This window comes from Hibiscus syriacus, unplaced genomic scaffold (genome assembly GCF_006381635.1).
Source record: "Hibiscus syriacus cultivar Baekdansim isolate YM2019G1 unplaced genomic scaffold, ASM638163v2 tig00110187_pilon, whole genome shotgun sequence".
Taxonomy (NCBI): domain Eukaryota; kingdom Viridiplantae; phylum Streptophyta; class Magnoliopsida; order Malvales; family Malvaceae; genus Hibiscus; species Hibiscus syriacus.
This window is the reverse complement of record NW_024062618.1, coordinates 2,138,138-2,158,850: the sequence shown is the minus strand read 5'-3', so window position 1 is coordinate 2,158,850 and position 20,713 is coordinate 2,138,138. Positions and strand designations below refer to the sequence as shown.

Genomic DNA, 20,713 nt, shown 5'->3' with positions numbered 1-20,713 from the left:
CGCTATATCACGGTCGAAATCACGATCGCGGACCATTTTTTGAAACCCTGGTCAACACCTCTTAAAATTGTTCAACATCCATGTTTCTTTTTCTTTGTTTTTTTTAATTATTTCTCTAAATAAGCCATTATTTCTCTATTCAACATTAGCTTTTTCAAAGAACTTGTGTCTTAGAAGATAGTATGGATAGGTGGGAAAGTTTAAGGAATGACATTTAATTTAATGTTAAAAAGGGCGAAAATAAACGCAATTAAAAGTATTTTAAATTATATTTAATATATAATATTATGTTTTTATCACACCTACCCCGAGCATTTGTTTTATTGCTCCAAATTGATTGAATTCGAAAACAACATTCAGTCTGCAACTGGCTTTTTTTTTTTCAATTTTGTTGCACATCCGTTCACAATTTTAAATACATTGGGACCGTATTAATATCTGCAAAGGGGAAGTCGGTGACGATCGTGGGGTTTGGCAGAGGGAATGCATTTTTCCCACAACCTCCCCTTTTTCACTTTCTTTTTCATGTATCAAAAAAGATAATGGAAAAGTAATATATTCATATACCGGAATAATATACATTGAAATATATACACATATAATGCAAATTTAAAAGACATAATTGCATTTTGACATACTTTTGTTAATTATTATTATTTTTAATTATTTTTAAGTATATTACACATATGATATGACTATTTAATTATAATATTTAAATGATATTAATCAAATATCAATATTTGATGAGAAATTGATTTGATGATTAATAGAATTGATATATTTTTATATTTTATTAATTTAATTTTTTCATAAGATAATCACCAAATTATTCACTCCAAATTATTGACGTTTTTCTCGAAAAATCACCGGTGATCGGTATATTTACCGATCTAACACCGGTCAGATTATATTTCTCGATCTAACACCCTTAGCAGTAAAGCGCGCCCCTTGCACCGCGTTATATATTGATTTGACGCCACGTAGGGTATAGCGCGCCCCCTGCACCGCGCTATAGACTGACAGGGATACACGTGGGTATAACGCGACCATGTGTATTACGTGAAGTCAAATTAAATTATAAAAATTTGGTGAGCCAACTCCTCCCTTATTATTTAAATAATTAAATATGCAAGTTGACTCTCATTTTATAAATTAATAAAGCTCTCTTACCCTCCAATTTTCATCCCTTTTTGGTTATTTCCTTTTTGTCTTTAATAAATAATTAGTCAAAAATAGAGAAGTGAAACTTTCCGATACCAGATCACGATCATTATGAGATTCTTGAAAGGTTAATTTCTACTCTTAACCTTTGTATATACATAAATTGCAATTTTAATCCATTCTAGTCTTCATATTTTCAAATCTTCACTTGTTTTGATTTCACATTAAAAAATATAAAAAACAATTTTATTAAATATTACTTCAAATTCTAATTAAAAATAAAGTTAAATCTTATGAAAATTATACTAATAAAAAACATGTAATGATTAAATTTAACTAGTTTAATTAAACTAATAATTATACTAATAATTAAGTCCTTGCCCCTCGCAAAATTTACTGATTTAATTAAATTTTAGGATCATTTTATCTTTAAAATCAAATTTTTACTTATAATTTTTTTTGGTTTAATTCACTCTTTAAGTCTCTTCAATTTTAAAACTAGTAAAATTAAATCATGACTCCTTTAAATTTTATTATTTATTAAATTTTAAAGATTTTATAGAGAAATAAACTTAATTATCTCTCATCATTCGTAAAACTTATAGAGAAATAAACTTAATTATTAAGAATATTTTTTACATAAAAATTATTCACTAGTTAAATTTAATCATGACTAATTATTTATTAAAGACAAAAAGGAAATAACCAAAGAAGGGATGAAAATTGGAGGGTAAGAGAGCTTTATTAATTTATAAACTGAGAGTCAACTTGCATATTTAATTATTTAAATAATAATGGAGGAGTTGGCTCACCAAATTTTATAATCTAATTTGACATCACGTGTATCCTGTCAGCATATAGCGTGGTATAGGGGGCGCGTTATACCCTACATGACGCCAAATCAATATATAACGCGATGTAGGGGGCGTGCTTTACTGTTAAAGGTGTTAGATCGAAAAATATAATCTGACCGATGTTAAATCGATAAATATACCGGTCACCGGTGATATTTCAGGAAAAATGTCCAAATTATTGAGGTAAAATAAAAAATAAAAATGAATGAAGAAAATAGTGAGAATTGTATTATGAATTCTAGTTACCCAAAGTCTAACATTCAAAGAAGTACACTGCCTCTTCAATGACTAGTTTAAAGGGCGAGTCTTTCAGCCTTGTGGCAATGCCATTCTCCCACGTTTTTTACCAACCCCCGCCCTCTTGAACGCCGCCAGTCCACCAACCCCAAACCCAGAAAAAATGAAGCTCCAAGTCTTAGAAACCGCTCTCCTCCGCCCCTCCGCCGCACCCTTGACAGAGGACCACACCCTTGCTCTCTCTCACCTAGACAATGATCACTCCCTCAACGTCACCTTCCGTTACCTGCGAGCTTACACCAACACCAGCGTCACCACTGATAGCGACCCTTTCCACGTCATCCCCTCCGCTATCTCCGCCGCTCTCCACCACTATTATCCTCTTGCAGGATCCCTTCGCCGTGCCAGCAACGGGAGGTATGAGCTTTTTTGTCGGGTGGATCAAAGCCTACCGCTTGTCAAAGCCACCGTAGACTGTAGATTAGAGTCTGTAAATTACCTCGAGGATCCCGACATGAATTTGGTTGAGCAGTTTGTTCCCGACCCGATCCAGGAAGAAACGATGGAAAATCCTTGTACTTTACAGTTAACGGTGTTTAAATGCGGTGGCTTTATTCTTGGGGCGGCCATACATAATTCTCTATGTGATGGACTTGGTGCGACCCAGTTTTTCTGTATGGCAGCTGATATAGCTCGTGGGGTGAACCAGGTGAAGTTTCAGCTGGTTTGGGATCGACCCACCTTGTTGGGTCCGAGGAACCCACCGAAAGTTGAAGCTCCTGTTCGTGAGTTCCTAAGCTTAGAGAAAGGTTTCAATCCTTACACACAGTATATCGGACATGTTGTGAAGGAGTGTTTTTATGTGGAAGATGAATGCTTGGACCAGCTGAAGGCTTTGCTTTCTGGACAAAGTGGTCTGGGTTTAACCACGTTTGAAATTTTGGGTGCTTATATTTGGCGAGCCAAGTAAGTTCAAAAAAGTTTGCTAATTTTCTCATAATTTTTCACATAAATGGGTTTTTTATTGTTGATGATTAAACAGGGTGAAAGCCTCGAAGATTCAAGGTGATGAGATCGTGAAGTTTTCATATTTGATGAACATCCGCAAAGTGGTAAAGCCGGCATTACCTGCTGGCTATTGGGGCAACGGCTGCGTCGCAATGTACGCCAAGGTCAGTGCCAAGGACTTAATCGAGCAGCCTTTGTGGAAAACGGCTGAGCTAATAAAGAAGAGCAAAAGCAATGCTAGTGACGAGTTCGTCCGATCTTTCATCGACTTGCAAGAACTGCACTACAAAGACGGCATCACTGCCGGAAAAGGGGTGAGTGGTTTCACTGATTGGAGACATTTAGGCCATTCGGCGGTGGATTTCGGTTGGGGAGGTCCGGTAACGGTGTTGCCACTTTCAACCAATTTCCTTGGGAGTATGGAGCCATGTTTTTTCCTGCCCTACGCCTCATCAAATAATACGGGAAAGAAGAAAGGGTTTAAAGTGTTGGTAAGCTTGCGTGAGACTGCCATGGCTGATTTTAGGCAAGAGATGGAGAAATTCAGCCGGAAAGAATTTACCGAACTCTGAGCTGTTTCCTGAATCCGATACCTGATGATAGCATTGAGCTTTATCTTCGCTTTTCTTATGAATTGTTTGTTATTGAGCTGCCGATATCGAGTACTGTATTTGTTTCTTTGAAACCTATCAAGATGAAGGTGATATTGCTAGCTATTAAATGGCTAATCTGATAATCAATTAGTATTTGATTTAGTTGTGTGGAGAGTAAAACAAAGAGATGATAGACTGACATGAATGAACAAATCTTATTTATAATTATTTTCTACAATGCATAGTTGGTGGTCGCTGGTAGACCACTGAAGCAGCTCTTATCAAAATACCAGCAGTTAAACCCCATATTAGATACCTCTTATTCTCGAACTCGTAATCGAAGAAGTGAAGAAGATACTTCTCTCCCATCCATTCTCGCTCTTCCACGCTTCGGTTTTCATCCTGAACAAAGCAAACCATAAACAGTTAAAGAGAAGAAAAAAAAAGGTTAAAACTAAAAACAAGCATAAGAGTTGGAGTTGGAGTTGAAGAGAGGAACCTTAATGAACATTTCCAGTGGAGCATCAAATACCGCATTGACTTCTGCAGGATTCGGAGTAGGCTTAAATGCCTTTCTGTCATGAAGTATACCAATAACAGGAACTACTCTTAGGAGATGCTGCACGGAAAACCAAAAAATTTTAGACAGACAATGTAAAGTTCTCAGATATAATAACTTGCTCAAGAATTTGTATTTGGTCAAACAAGCTTAGGTCAATAAATTTGCTGCACACTTAACAGTCTATCTCTTATTACATAGATTCTTCTTCGCTTTAATGCTAAGTTTTGAATGTTGAGTTTTAGACAGACACTCTAAAACTTTCAACAAATATTACTTATTGATAAATAGAACAGAAAATGTCACAGTCATCCAAATGAGAACTGATTCAAATCAAACTAATTCCATTCACCAAGTAGATGAATGGTTGATGAAGATACTGGAAAAGCCAAGAGGAAATATTTCAACACCTTAGACAGAAACGGTTCAAGAACAGTTATCACATTCACAAGTGAAGGGTCCATCCCAATCTCTTCTTTAGCCTCCCTAGTAGCTGTATCACCATCATCTTTGTCCCCCTCATCTGCTTTCCCACCAAGCAATGAAACTCCCCCTGCAACAAACCCTCAAAGACACTAAGTCAATAACCATTAAGTCCACATTTGGTGGTTACACAGAGGAAAGATAAGAGAAAACAAAATCACAATCTTATACATGTAAACTCCTAGACTTAGGTGAATCTAAAGCAACTAATTCAAGTGAACTGAAACACCCAAACTTTCTTAGGAAACCAAAATATGATAGTATCCAGCAAAAAGGATTCAACTGATTCTAACTCAATCAAGGATTCAACTTCATATTGATTTCAAGCCTTAATAACATTAGTTGGTTGTTCCTGACATTCAAAAAGGAAAACGTACTGCAATGAGCCTTCTATAGGTAGAAAACAAATGTTATTAAGCGAATACTTCTGTTCTGTGGCTTGAATTTTCTTACGAACCAAACAAAGGATATTAAAAAAGAAAAAGAAAAACAATCACCAGAGTGACTGTAGTCAAATTTTAACATTTGGATCCTAACATATAATAAAAAATATATACCTCAACTCAATCCAGTAACTTTCTAGTAAAATCATCATTCCCTTCCCAAGAAATTTTAAAATTTTCATTCATCAAAAATTCCCATCAACCAATCAAAAGCTGATCCGAAATCCCACGAGAGTAAACAATTCGCGGAAACAAAAACCAAACATTTCATTTAACCATTAACTTCCCAATCTTAAACCAAACCAAATAGAACGAAACAGACCCGAATGACTTGATAATCTGGAAGACCTTTTGGTCAATATGACACGCAAATCCCCGGCATCCCCTTCAAAGAGACAGATCAAAACAGCAGCTCTTTTGGATCTGAATTTATCCGAGTTTTGAGCTACTTGGGTAGCGGATTCTTGAAAACCCACTTGGGAAACAACTTTCTCGGCGGCTTCCTCGATGGTTCGCTCGTCGTTGTCATCCCAGGACGAAGATGGAGGCTTGTAATGACGCAGCTGCTGGGCTAACGCCAGGAGTCTCTTCGATGGTGAAGGGATAACTTTGACAAATGGCGGAGCAAATAAAGGTAATCTCTTTAGAAGTGAGAAGATCATGAAGCCAGGTTTTGCATGGTACAAATTAGTCTAACAAGGGAACAGAATTAATGATTCTTTCCTGTTTTCCTGAGAAAAGAGGTGTTTCAGTTCATTTTTCTTTTTCCTTTGAAATTTTTAGGGTAAACTACATAGGTTGATCACTAAACTTTTAAGCATTATCAATTTGGATATCAAACTTTTAATTTACTTTCATTATAGTCATTATCATCAATTGTTTTTAAGTAATATTAACGTGATACGTTAAAGTTTTCTTTTTCAAAAAATTATAAGGTTACAAATTTACAGCCACCTTCAAGGTCAAATTTTTAATGAATAGAGTGATCGTCAATCAATAGAAAAGATATATTTAGCCAGACGATTAATATAATTTATTTCAAGATGATTTGGTAATTGACAATAATAGATAAAAAAATTAAACTTTTAATTTCGATTAGGATTTACTATGAATTTTAAAATATTAAAAGGTTTTTTTTTGACGAATTTGAAACAAAGGAAAGAAATTGAAGAAACAAAGTAGTAGTTTGGTGATCTTTTTTACTAGAAAATCCATTGAATAATAATAGAAATGACATATCATTGTTTTAGGTGACATGACACATGTCACACCATCACTAACGATAGTGTGACACATACTATGTATGTGATACACACTATATTATCGCTTATGGTGATGGGGAAGACATCATGTCATCACTTATGGTAGCATAATGCATTATACATTATCATTTTAAATGACATAGCACATTTTGTGTCATCAAATTTGATAACATTAAACATATTACGTCAATAATTTGGTAACGTAATACATATCTCTATAGTTGACATGACATATATCATATAATTATTTTGGGTGACATGACATGTAACGTGTCAATAAATAAGTATATGTTAAAATTTCATGTTGCGGATATATGTTGATAATTAATTAACCAATTATTTCTATTTAATATTAACTATTTTAACCGAAAATTAAAATTTTAGAATAAAATACTCTAAAAAAAGAATTAAAATAGAAACATGTGTGTTAATTTTGCTATTATATCTAAAATAAGGTAAAGAAACCATCGATAGCTGATACTTTAAGAAACGTCATATTCTTGACTAATGCCAACACCTCTTATTTTTCTTATAGAGCCATCGGTTAACTACTGGAGTAGATACCTCCTCGGTGTCGCTCTAAGGGAGATGTCCCATTCAAAAATCATCATTTTTTAACCTACAAGTTCGTAAAATCAGTAAATGGACCAACAATGGATCTTCTCCTTTTTCCAACTTGTGCATGATTAACTGGTGATTTTTAAAAAACCATGGTGCTCCTTAGAGCACCCTCAATAGATCGACCTCGTAATAGAATTTGAACGACATCTTCTTCTCCCTATATTTGTGATGCAAATACCACCCAATGGATGTCACAAGTTGACATTTATTTTAATATTTTAAATTTCAAATAATCAAATTTTGGGTTGTATTATTTAACAACGATCATGTAACACATAAATAAAGTAATATAAGTAATTAAGGGGATTGTTGTTATTTCTTAGGAGTATTGGGTTCGAGCATGACGTATGTATACTTCCAACTATCTGACAATGAACGTTCAAACGTCCTTCGTGTTCGATCCCCAAGACCTTTAAAGATAATAATCATTCATTTAATCATTAAGATTGTTTGGTTGTGCGTGAATATATATTTAAATATAAATGAATCGGTAACCTTTTAATTATCATAACAACAAAAATATGAAGTGAATTAAGACTCAATCCAAGGTCGTGTTAGTTAGTGAAGTTTTCTTCCTTGGGTTCATCGAATAACCACCGTTTTTGCATAAGACTCAAACTTTCTTTAGTTTTAAGCGTTTAATCTCGACCTTTCAAGTTTATTATATATTTTTCTATTTTTTAAATGTTGAAGCGTGCGGCCTTATTTTATATATATCTTGCCATAAGTTTAATCTTATTCTTTAATCAAGATGGTACGTGGATGCTTGTATACCAAGAAATTTGGATTTTTACAGATTACAAATTGATATGAAACATCAGTCACCGAATAAATAGCTAAGCCTTCAAATGATTAGACCAGCCATATAAGTCAACATTAAGGCCTTGGAATAAACAAATCCACTCCATTCTTTATTGTTTGAATTCCATTTCTTCTCCATGAATTAAGCAGGCCGGTTGATTCAATGACAAGTTTCTTGCTGGAACTTGACATAGATGATAGGATAAAGATCCAAATCACGCGTATTCAAAGGTTTATATTTCTGAATCATCATACGGTTGGAGTTAAATTGATACTAAGATGGCTATAGAAAGCAGTCGCCATGCAACATTTAATCAGTTGATATTAGAGAACGTATGGGCAAACTTCATCGGTGGAGAAGAAGCAAAGACAAAATCAACGTCGAAATCCTGGGAAGGACTGCCATGCCTCGATGGGAGACAGGGTTCTTCAATGGGAGCCGACGCCTGGGAGGGTCTTCTTGATGGGATTATTCCTTTAGGTCAATTCTGTAACGATGGAACAACCAAAGATATAAGCCCTCGAGGTGTTAAAGTGAATCCTACTAGAGTTGAGAAGGCGGCGACGAGATACTACCGGGGAGTGAGACGAAGGCCGTGGGGAAAGTACGCCGCAGAGATAAGGGATTCATCCAAGAAAGGAGCTCGGTTGTGGCTCGGAACATTTGAAACAGCCGAGGAAGCCGCTATGGCGTACGACAAAGCTGCTTTGAGAATCCGAGGCCCCAAAGCATATCTTAACTTCCCACTAGAGATGGTTCATGGAGCCATGGGAATTGACAACACAAAAGGCATTGATTACTTGGACCATTGTTCGTCGACTGCTGCTTATCAAGGTCTTGGGAATAACCCGAAAACGGTGTGTAGAGGTCGGGAGGAAAACGGTGAGGTTGAAGAGCCTAAACTAAAGAAACTGGCAACTGGTGAAGAAGATGTGTTTGAGTTTCAGGATTTGGGGAGTGATTATTTGGAGAGTATGCTGTCTTCTTTTTAACACAAACATTAGAAAGATTACTACTAGTACTAGTAGTGAATTGCATGCATTATTTGTCGTCGGGAATGTATGTATGGTCTAGGTTTTTATTGCTATAAACATTCAGGATTCATTACAACGGATATACCACAAAACAACTGGATTTTCTATTTCGTATACTCTCCGATAATTATCAAAGATGGCAAACTTGATACTAACCGATTTATTCAACATGAGATCTGAAATGGACCAGAATATGACGTTCCAAACTTGATCCAAAACTAAAATAAATCGAATTAAACTAAAATTGATTCAAATTTTAGTTGGATTGACATGGTTCTTCTAAATTCAACTCAAACTAAAAACAACTTGAATCAAGGCCGGTAATCTTTACCTAAGTTCTATGTGCTCAACGAAGCTGTAAAAAGAGTGTATATCTTTATCGATTTCAATGTCGAGCAATGTAAATGCATAAGATTGAGCTTTTTCTATTAATGAATTCATAGTTCAAGATTTGATTGTTCCTAGTGAGACGGATTTGATGAATGCATCAATGTAAAAAGATGAGTTTTTATGCTTTTAATCAGTTTATAACTTAGGATTTGATTGGTCATTTTTAGACGAACTTAATGAATGTTGAGCTTACAAATTGCTTTTAACGATTTCATAGCTCTAATAAAGTGATTTATATTGAGATAAACTTGATGAAATCACATGTCTGAGTGTGAAGAACTAGCTAGCCACCTTTCATGACAAATTTTGGACCATCTTTCTAGAATACTTATCAACATCCCAAGGTTTATATGCTAAATCAAATCAAGTGAGTTCTACTTTCTCACTCCGAACGTACTACGTTTGAAAGATTATGTTAACTTTGAAAACAACATTTATTATTATAATTACATCAATTCAAACAAAAATACTTTTAAAATAACACATTCTATCGCGACATAATAATTATATTATTTTTTCCTTTTATTATTGTCATTATTATTTATGATAGTTAATTGTTTTGCTACGGTACTTTTATTAACATATAGTGAAAACTATTGTTCCCTTCTTTTTACTATATCACAGTTAAAGGCGGTTAGCACAAGTTTTTAGCGACAACGATAGTAGCGGTGGCTTTGCTCATCCATTATTTCTGTCTTTTTTTATTTTTCAGTCTATCGTTGTTCAGACTTCAGTTATGTTGTTTATAGTTGTATTTTAACACATTTATAATAATATTTTTTTTAATTTTTTATAAAGGATATCATGATTATTGGTATTTTCACATTTTTAATGTAATTTTTTTAATTGGTCTTCTTCTTTGTCTATAGTTCTATGAATTTCTTTAATTGCTTATTTTCTTGATGTTTGGCTTCTTCGTTCGTTTATATGACATTTCTTTGGCTTTCAGATATATGTGTTGGTTAGTGTTTGTTTAGACAGGTACTAATTTATTCATTAGCCATGAGCCTATTGCACTGACCGGATATTTCAATGTTTACCCGATTTGTAATCTCACGATGCCATCACTTGGTTGTGTTTTCCTCAATTTGTACTGTTGAAAGTAAACAAAAAATTTATCATATTTAGGTAGCCAACTTTTGTTGAATTTTTGGATGGTAAAACTATGCAATTAGTCATTGTAATTTAGGGTATTTATAAGATTAGTCCTTAAAGCTTCTACTATAAATACCTAGCTCATTTAGCTTCAAAAACATCCCAAAGCATTCTAGCTTTCTTCCAATACTAGAGAGAATTTAGAGAGTTTCTTGAGAGTTGTTTTCTCCTTTTTATCAAGAGAGAATTATCATTGTTTTCTCATTGGTAGATCGAGAGAGGTTGTAATTCCTATTTTCTCATAGTGAAATTCTTCTACCGTTGCCCGTGGTTTTTACCCTAATAATTTTAGGGGTTTTCCACGTAAATTTTGTGTCTCTTTTATCTTCATTTTTATTTTCTCAAGTTATCAGTTGCGATTTTGCTCTATCCGATAGCCGTCTTCCGCAACAATTGGTATCAGAGCCAGATTTGAGTGTGTAATATATGCTTATTGTCTTTGTGGTTGCCACCAAAAGGTGGATCCTCCAACATAAGAAAGTAAGAAGGTATTACCCATTCTTTGAAGGTTCCAGAGAATTATTCACGATAGTGAAATAGTAGAAGCTATCCGTAAAAGAAGTTTATGGCAACAAAATTTGATATTGAAAAATTCAATGGGAGAAATTTCTCATTGTGGAAATTGAAGATGAAGGTCATCCTAAGGAAAGACAGGTGTGTAGCGGCTATCAATAAAAGGCCGGTGGATTTCGCAGATGACATCAAATGGAACGAGATGGACGGGAATGCTATGGCAAACTTTCATCTAGCATTAGCAGATGAAGTATTGTCAAGCATCGAGGAGAAGAAGACAGCTAAGGAGATATGAGATCATCTCACCAAATTGTACGAGGCCACGTCGCTCCACAATAAAATTTTCCTTAAGAGGAAATTGTACACTCTTCGTATGCCAGAATCTACTTCAGTGACGGAGCACTTAAATATACTGAACACCTTATTTTCTCAGTTTACATCCTTAAGCTGTAAAATATGAGAACAAGAACGTGCTGAACTTCTACTTCAAAGTCTACCGGATTCGTATGATCAACTCATCATCAACTTGACAAACAATAATGTCACTAGTCTAGTCTTTGATGATGTTGCAGTTGTTGTTCTACAAGAAGAAAATCGGCGCAAGAACAAGAAGACAGACAAGTAAATCTGCAACAATCAGAAGTGTTGACAATGATGACAACGATGAGAGGGAGATCAACAGAATGTGGCCAAAGCAGCAGTCACAAACATGGTAGATCGAATTCGAGGAGCAAGAAAAATTTAAAGTGTTACAACTGTGGAAAGAGGGTCATTTGAAGAAGGATTGTTGGAGTCTAAATAAAAACTCCAATCCACAAGGCAATACCGCAAACACTTCAGATGATGGAGATGCTCTATGCTGTGAAGCGTCAACCACCGTGGAAGGAAGAAAACGATTTGCAGATATATGGCTCATTGATTTGGGAGCAACATATCACATGACCTCAAGAAGAGAATGGTTCCATCATTATGAACCTGTCTCGGGAGGATCTGTGTATAGTTGCAATGATCATGCCTTAGAGATCATTGGCGTGGGAACCATCAAATTGAAGATGTATGATGGAACAATTAAAGTTGTTCGAGATGTACGACACGTGAAAGGCCTGAAGAAAATTTTAATATCCTACGGATTGTTGGATAATAATGCAAGCAAGATTGAGACACGGTCCGTGGAGCGCTTGTGGTGCTGAAAGGCGAAAAGATAGCAGCAAACTTGTACATGCTGAAGGGAGAGACTTTGCTAGAAGCAGAAGCCTCTGTTGCCTCATGTAGTTCAGATTCGGCAATGCTATGGCATCAGAAACTTGGACACATGTCAGAACAAGGAATGAAAGTCCTTGTGGAGCAAAAGCTACTTCCAGGCTTAACAAAGGTATCACTTCCTTTGTGTAAGCATTGCATAACAAGTAAGCAGCACCGGTTGAAATTCAACACATCAAATTCTAGAGGCAAAAGTGTTCTAGAATTGGTTCACTCTGACGTATGGCAAGCACCAATAACGTCCCTAGGTGGAGCAAAATACTTTGTCTCATTTATTGATGACTACTCTAGGAGATGTTGGGTGCACCCTATTAAGAAGAAGTTAGACGTGTTTTCAACTTTCAAAAACTTCAAATTGCGGGTGGAACTTGATTCTGGAAATAAGATCAAGTGTTTCAGAACAGATAATGGAAGAGAATACACAAGCGAAGAATTTGATGACTTTTGCAGGAAAGAATGCATCAAAAGACAGTTCACAGTGGCGAACACTCCTCAACAAAATGGAGTGGCAGAGCGGATGAACATAACCTTGTTAGAAAGAACAAGAGCAATGTTGAGGGATGCAGGCCTAGAAAAATCATTCTGGGCAGAAGCAGTCAATACCGCCTGTTATTTGGTGAATCGAGCTCCATCAATTGCAATAGAGCTGAAGACACCAATGGACATGTGAACTGGTAAACCAGCTGATTATTCAAACCTCCATGTATTTGGAAGTATTGTGTACGTGATGTACAACGCCCAAGAAATTTCAAAGCTGGATCCAAAATCCAGGAAAAGCAAATTATTGGGGTATGCTGATGGTGTAAAGGGGTATCGCTTGTGGGATCCCACTGCCCATAAAGTGATCATCAGCAGGGATGTTATCTTTGTAGAGGATAAACTACAAAGAAAATAAGACGATGATAGTGCTAAAAAGTCAGAGACTACACAGATACATGTGGAAAAGAGGTTGAAGAAGGAGATTCTTCTGAAGCAGAACCAGCACATTATGAACAAGAACCAGAGAGTTCTGAAGCTCCAACAACTCGTCAATCAGATCGTGTGAGAAGACGTCCCAATTGGCACTCAGATTATGTTATAGAAGGTAATATTGCATACTACCTTTTAACAGAGGACGGTGAGCCATCAACATACCAGGAGGCAATAAACAACTCAGATGCTTCACTGTGGATGATGGCGATGCAAGAAGAAATTGAAGCCCTTCATAAAAATAATACATGGGACCTTGTGCCACTACCACAAGAAAGGAAGCCAATTGGTAACAAATGGGTCTTCAAAATCAAGCGAAATGGTGACGATCAAGTTGAGAGGTATCGTGCAAGACTGGTGGTCAAAGGATATGCTCAAAAAGAATGTATTGATTTCAATGAAATATTTTCTCCTGTGGTTCGACTAACAACAATTCGAGTAGTTTTGGCAATGTGTGCTACATTGGACTTACATCTAGAGCAGCTAGATGTTAAAACAGCTTTTCTTCATGGAAATCTTGAAGAAGAAATTTATATGCTCTAGCCTGAAGGTTTTGAAGAAAAAGAAAAGAAGAACTTGGTTTGCAGGTTGAACAAATCTCTTTACGGTCTAAAGCAGGCACCGAGGTGTTGGTATAAGAGATTTGATTCTTTCATTATGTGCCTTGGATACAACAGACTTAATGCAGACCATTGTGCTTATTTCAAGAGGTCTGGTGATAACGATTTTGTTATTTTACTGTTGTATGTGGATGACATGTTGGTTGCAGGACCCAACATAGATCATATTGAAGAATTGAAGGCACAACTGGCTAGGGAATTTGAAATGAAGGACTTGGGATCAGCAAACAAGATTCTAGGGATGCAAATTCACCGAGACAAAAGTAATAGGAAGATTTGGCTTTCACAAAAGAATTACTTGAAGAAAATCTTGTCACGATTCAGCATGCAAGATTGTAAGCCAATTTCTACCTCTCTTCCTATTAACTTCAAATTATCCTCCAGTATGAGTCCTAGCAGTGAAGAAGAGAGGATGGAGATGTCTCGAGTACCATATGCATCAGCAGTGGGAAGTTTAATGTTCGCTATGATATGCACAAGACCAGACATTGCACAAGCAGTGAGAGTGGTTAGTCGGTACATGGCAAATCCAGGCAAAGAGCATTGGAATACAGTAAAGAGGATTCTGAGATACATCAAAGGGACCTCAAATGTTGCATTATGTTACGGAGGATCAAACTTATTAATCAATGGGTATGTAGATTCTAACTATGCAGAAGATTTGGATAAAAGCAAATCTACTACAAGATATGTGTTCAAAATTGCTGGTGGAGCTATAAGCTGGGTTTTAAAATTGCAGTCAGTTGTGGCTACATCCACAACAAAGGCAGAATATGTAGCAGCTACACAAGCCAGTAAAGAAGCAATTTGGTTGAAGATGCTATTGGAGGAGCTTGGGCACAATCAAGAGTATGTCTCTTTGTTTTGTGACAGTCAAAGCGCCTTGCATCTAGCAAGGAATCCAGCATTTCATTCAAGGACAAAGCACATACGAGTTCAGTACCACTTCATTCGTGAAAAGGTGGAAGAAGGGACGGTAGATATACAGAAAATTCATACCAAAGACAATATAGCAGATTTCATGACGAAGGCGATCAACGCGGATAAATTTACCTGGTGTCAATCCTCCTGTGGTCTGTCAGAGACGTAAGCAACATGATGGTACAAGATAGAAAGAACGGTGTGAAGATATGATTGTTCCAATCAAATCTTCAAGTTGGAGATTGTTAAAAGTAAACAAAACATGGGCGGCTAAATGGTCATATTTAGGTAGCAAACTTTTGTTGAATTTTTTGATGGTAAAACTATGCAATTAGTCATTGTAATTTAGGGTATTTATAAGATTAATCCTTAAAGCTTCTACTATAAATACCCTGGCTCATTTAGCTTCAAAAACATCCAAAGCATTCTAGCTTTCTTCCAATACTAGAGAGAATTTAGAGAGTTTCTTGAGAGTTGTTTTCTCCTTTTTATCAAGAGATAATTATCATTGTTTTCTCCTTGGTAGATCGAGAGAGATTGTAATTCCTATTTTCTCATAGTGAAATTCTTCTACCGTTGCCCGTGGTCTCTATCCGATAGCCGTCTTCTGCATCATGTACCACCACTTCTTTTCGACGGTCTATCTTTTTTCATCACCTGTTCTTTTTATGATGGTATGATGAGACTACGATTAAAGGGGATTGATTTATAATTCATCTGCTTTGGATACTCAACATGTTCTTCTCTTCTATTTTTGGTGCTAGAAGACATTAGAGTCATCCATCTCTATACATTGTTGTCTCACCGTTATATTTTACTTAAAATTGTCCTCATTATATCTTAACTATTGTTTTATATTATACTTTTTTATGATTAATGCAATCTACATGCTTATTTTAAAATTTATTTATTTATTTTTTTCATATTTAAAGTGATTTTAGTCGGTTATATTTTAAGAAAAAATTAGATTTCACATTTATTTTTCGTATTATTTCATATCGTAATTTGATTGTTTTTCTCAATGTCATATAATCATGTTGTCTCCCATAATGTAGAATACAGGTCCACTGAACAAACCCTAAAGCAACTTGTTTTTATAAAATTATAACCATCATTAGTCCCAATGATCTCTCCCTTCACCAACACTTAAACCAACTAACGGCGGCACCAAACCCACTTTACTCACCTATATTGTAGCCATATCCTTGCACTCAAGACAAGATAACACACCCTGCAATCATTCCACTTTGAAGTTGGATGATCGGATTGCACCAGCTTGTTAAAACCCCCTTCCTCTGCTTCCCTTCCTTTTATCCTTCACTATTGCACCCATTGAAAGCAACAAGGTCCCAGTACAGAAGAAATGAGCACAGCAAGATTCATCAAGTGTGTCACCGTTGGTGATGGAGCAGTGGGAAAGACTTGCATGCTCATTTCCTATACCAGCAACACTTTTCCCACGGTAAATAATGATGGGAGATGGTTGAATATTTTCATGTATGTGGGGAAGTGATAAGCATTGGCTTTCTTCTTTTTTTTGTGGTTTAGGATTATGTTCCGACGGTTTTTGACAACTTTAGTGCCAATGTGGTGGTCGACGGCAGCACGGTGAACCTCGGGTTGTGGGACACTGCCGGTAAGTTGATGAATTCGCAGCTTTATGATCAATGGTGTGGAGTGAGTCTGAGTTTTGTGAATTGCAGGGCAGGAAGATTACAACAGGCTAAGACCTTTGAGTTACAGGGGAGCCGATGTGTTTCTGCTGGCGTTTTCCCTGATTAGCAAGGCCAGTTATGAGAACATCCACAAAAAGGTAAGTTTGATGCCTCTGTTCTTACTGTTTTCTTAATGCTCCCTTTGACACAACGACGACTGGATTCTTGGCTAACAGTGGATTCCCGAGCTCAGACATTATGCTCCTAATGTCCCAATTGTGCTTGTTGGAACCAAACTAGGTAAGCTGACCTTATCAACACATTCTGTTTTTTCAAAGAAAAATTAAAATTTTCTACCTGCTCCACAAACTGTACTTTTATTCATCTATTGAGGTCTTCGATATTCTTAGAAGTATCTGAAATTCAATATCTTCCGGACAACTATAGTTTCTTGACGTGATTTTTATCAATCCCATTATCGGTTAAATTTATCATATGACGATTAGATGTACTCATCCGACCGACTTATAAATAATCATCATCACCTTAAGTTCGATATTAACATTGAAAGTCTATATGTAAATTATCATGCAAAATTGAAGGATGAGACTTTTCTCTCAACGTCTCTCATTGATTATCATTTTATCTATTCTCTATTTCCTTCATAGAATCACCGTCTATAATTCTCTACTTAAACTAGAAAGGGTAAACAATCAAACACCGTGGTAATTTTATTTCTTCCATCAGTAAATATAAATCATGTTTTACATTTGATGCTAACCAAATGCAGATTTGCGAGATGACAAGCAGTTCTTGAGTGATCATCCAGGAGCAACAGCAATAACAACATCTCAAGTAAGTTTTCGAAAATTAAACATACTCGTGTCGGGCACGGAATCGAATCCGGAACTCAAATACATGTTGGAAACTTGGTGAGCAGGGTGAGGAACTAAAGAAAATGATAGGAGCAGTCACTTACATTGAATGCAGCTCCAAGACCCAGCAGGTACCCTATTTCCAAAAATCCAAAATCATCTTAATCTGCAAATGTCTGAAAGGCATAACATTCCCATTTGTTCTTGTTCAGAATGTGAAGGCTGTGTTCGATACAGCAATAAAGGTAGCTTTGAGGCCACCAAAACCAAAGAAAAAGACTCGCAAGAGAAGATCATGTCTTTTCCTTTGAATCCCAAACAACATTATCAAAAGCTGTCTGCAGAAACAAGGACTATCTGCTATAACATTTACCACTACTTCTTTTACATAAATTCCATATGAATATATATACACAAAGCATATATATCGATTAAAAGTTTGTAATCATCTTTGCCATAGCTATCTTTTTTCAAGTGAGGCACGTTTTTTGTAATTTTCTGAGTAATAATTTAGATTAAAAATTTTTATGTGTAGTGTACTCAAACAAGTTGTCTTCATGTTATAAGAGTATCGCGTTATTAACGAGAAAAATTAATCAATGTTATAAATTCATAAACGAAAAATAATCAAAGTAAAATTAATATGAAATAAAATATCTATAAAGTTGAGATTCAATGTAGTTCACATTTTTTATCTCCGCGGATAAGAAGAAAATAATATATTATAAACGTAGAGATCACGACGAGTTTAAATACATGATATCTTATCTTACGTATCTCAAAAAATCTTATATATATCAAAGTCAATGTCGTAAAACATTCTACCAACATCTAAATAAATGTAAACAAGTCTGATTCTTATGCAAGCTAAATATGCTGAAGCTTCACTGTCAAATCTTCAATAACTTTATTTTTTATTTAATATCCGTTGAATTATCATTAGATCGATTAAGATTTTCTCCCTTACAATTAAGACATATATGGAGATGAGATTTAACGTGATTCAATCTTGTCTACTTTCAAATATTTGAAAAATAATAATCTATTGTAAATGTAGAGATAATAAATGAATGATACAAATATATGATATTTCACGTATCTCAAAACCCAAAAGATATACCAAAACTTCATGTATCTCAAATCACTCCCCTAATATCATACAAAACTATGTATGCAATGTAAATCCCAAAATTTATAAAAACTATGAAGTAATTATATATCTCCAAAAAAATTCTTATAATTATAAAAATTTAATTATGCTTTCTATTTATAGAGCTAAATACTTGATCATTAGGAATTTTTATTTTATAAAAATTATTAATTAAATAAACTTAATCATCAAATAATATTTCATTAGTAGAATCACGATAAAAATCAACTTAATTTTTAATTAGAATTTGAGTGAATATCTAACTATTAATCCAATTTATTGAATAAAATAAATTGATTAATTGTATATTTTAAGAATATATTCTTGGAGATGATATCCTGTTATACTGGCTGTTTACCAAATTAAAGAATTTAATCTTGAATGGAGATAATTTTTTTAAAAATAAAAATAAAATCGCACGGAATTTTAATATGTAATTGTTACCAAACAAAACAAGCCATTTTGCCCTCCGAAATCACGGGAAAAGTGGTAACTCGCCCCAGCTGTTCTAATATTAGCCATTTTCCTCAAGCGTTTAGCTGTATCTCTTGTTCTTCAGGGATTCCAAAACCCAGAATCCTTCCCCCATGAAGGCCAACTTTTACAAGTAATTTATCCAAATAACAAGCAAAAACATCCAAAACAAAACAAAGGGCGTTTTTTTCTTCCTTTTCTTGTTTTGTTTTGTTTTTGTGTTTCTTTTTAAATATACTGTGTTTCTTCAATTGAAGACAACATCGGACAGCAAAAACAGGGAACAAGAACAAGAGGAGAAAGAGGCAAAAAAAGAGAAGAGAAATGGGATATTACAGAGCTGATGAGGACTATGATTACTTGTTTAAACTGGTGTTGATCGGGGATTCTGGTGTCGGGAAATCCAACCTTTTGACTAGATTTACAAAAAACGAGTTCACCCTTGACTCTAAGCCTACCATTGGAGTTGAGTTTGCAACTCGTAATATCCGTGTCAACATTAAGGTTGTTAAAGCTCAGATTTGGGACACTGCTGGGCAAGAAAGGTCTTCTTTTTTGTTTTCAATTCAATTTTAGATGAGATTTTAATCTGTGTTTCTTTTGTTTTTGATTCATTTGAGGATTCGGGTCCTTTTATTTGGTGTTCTCCCTGCAAAATAGGGAATTAATGGTGTTTTATTCTAATCTATCTTCTTCCTTTTGATGAAGGTATCGTGCAATAACCAGTGCATATTACCGTGGTGCTCTTGGTGCTTTACTAGTCTACGACGTGACCCGTAATTATACATTTGAAAGCATAGAAAGGTGGCTCAAGGAACTCAGAGATCACACCGATGACAACATCGTGATTATGTTGGTCGAAAACAAGTCGGACTTGCGCCACTTGCGAGCAGTTTCGACAGAAGACGGCAAGGCTTTTGCTGAAAATGAGAACATTTATTTCATGGAAACATCTGCACTCGAGTCTCTCAATGTTGAGAATGCATTCTCGGAAGTGCTAACCCAGATGTATCATCTTGCAAAGAGGAAAGCTCTTGAAGTTGGAGACAACCCGGCCTTTTTGCCAAAAGGCCAAACGATTGATGTTAGATCGAATGACGATGTGTCGGCCATGAAAAAAGCCGGATGTTGCTCGTCTTAAGTCGGCTTTGAAAATTTTATGCCCTTTGTTCACGTCTATGTTTGGCTTTAACTCTAGGGCTTAAAATCAATGGTTTTATGTTGTTTTCATTTGTCAATATCACACGATGCTTTAAATGATAAACCCATCATAACTATTGTTTTTGATGAAATGCCAAAATGATAGATTCCTTTGAGCTTGTGAACATCCTCTCTCTTAAAGTACTTGATACTCATTGCCTACATATATTCGGGTATAAAAATGGAGATATAACCCACCAAAGATCGGACACATATCCAACACTCGTATCCAAGTTCAAAATCCAAGTAGATAGCAAACTTTGGAGGGTGTAACACATAACCTAAAGGAAAATTTACACCGCAATCTCTAACAAGATAGAGCATCAATGAACAAATGACTTAAAAAGAAAACAACACAGAGTCTAAAGACGCCATTTTTCATCAATATCCAGTCACACTAGTAGCTCAAAAGCACACCACAATCTCTTCCGATTTCAGTGGCTTTTCTTCCTGAACAAAATGGCCTCTCCAACG

The 20,713-nt window shown here is 35.5% G+C and overlaps 5 protein-coding genes across 5 annotated transcripts; 4 read left to right on the top strand and 1 right to left on the bottom strand.

The window, feature by feature from the left end:
- Positions 1–2,365: 2,365 nt before the first annotated feature.
- LOC120217683 (spermidine sinapoyl-CoA acyltransferase-like) lies at positions 2,366–3,911 on the top strand. Its single transcript, XM_039214757.1, has 2 exons — positions 2,366–3,218; positions 3,295–3,911. Exons 1-2 carry the CDS (start codon positions 2,416–2,418, stop codon positions 3,830–3,832), a joined length of 1,341 nt encoding a protein of 446 aa, XP_039070688.1. The 5' UTR covers positions 2,366–2,415; the 3' UTR covers positions 3,833–3,911.
- A 70-nt stretch (positions 3,912–3,981) lies between these two features.
- Positions 3,982–6,066, bottom strand: LOC120217684 (nudix hydrolase 15, mitochondrial-like). The gene is made up of 4 exons (XM_039214758.1): positions 5,661–6,066; positions 4,823–4,965; positions 4,353–4,472; positions 3,982–4,255 (listed from the first exon to the last, which is right to left on the bottom strand). Exons 1-4 carry the CDS (start codon positions 5,998–6,000, stop codon positions 4,079–4,081), a joined length of 780 nt encoding a protein of 259 aa, XP_039070689.1. The 5' UTR covers positions 6,001–6,066; the 3' UTR covers positions 3,982–4,078.
- A 2,229-nt stretch (positions 6,067–8,295) lies between these two features.
- On the top strand, positions 8,296–9,015 carry LOC120217470 (ethylene-responsive transcription factor ERF091-like). The gene has a single exon (XM_039214557.1). It carries the CDS (start codon positions 8,302–8,304, stop codon positions 9,013–9,015), a length of 714 nt encoding a protein of 237 aa, XP_039070488.1. The 5' UTR covers positions 8,296–8,301.
- A 7,207-nt stretch (positions 9,016–16,222) lies between these two features.
- Positions 16,223–17,760, top strand: LOC120217682 (rac-like GTP-binding protein RAC9). The gene is made up of 7 exons (XM_039214755.1): positions 16,223–16,347; positions 16,434–16,521; positions 16,589–16,698; positions 16,777–16,840; positions 17,331–17,395; positions 17,481–17,546; positions 17,628–17,760. Exons 1-7 carry the CDS (start codon positions 16,249–16,251, stop codon positions 17,724–17,726), a joined length of 591 nt encoding a protein of 196 aa, XP_039070686.1. The 5' UTR covers positions 16,223–16,248; the 3' UTR covers positions 17,727–17,760.
- A 1,470-nt stretch (positions 17,761–19,230) lies between these two features.
- On the top strand, positions 19,231–20,207 carry LOC120217681 (ras-related protein RABA1f-like). Its single transcript, XM_039214754.1, has 2 exons — positions 19,231–19,584; positions 19,748–20,207. The coding sequence occupies exons 1-2, from the start codon at positions 19,364–19,366 to the stop codon at positions 20,178–20,180; spliced, it is 654 nt and encodes a 217-aa protein (XP_039070685.1). The 5' UTR covers positions 19,231–19,363; the 3' UTR covers positions 20,181–20,207.
- Positions 20,208–20,713: the final 506 nt, after the last annotated feature.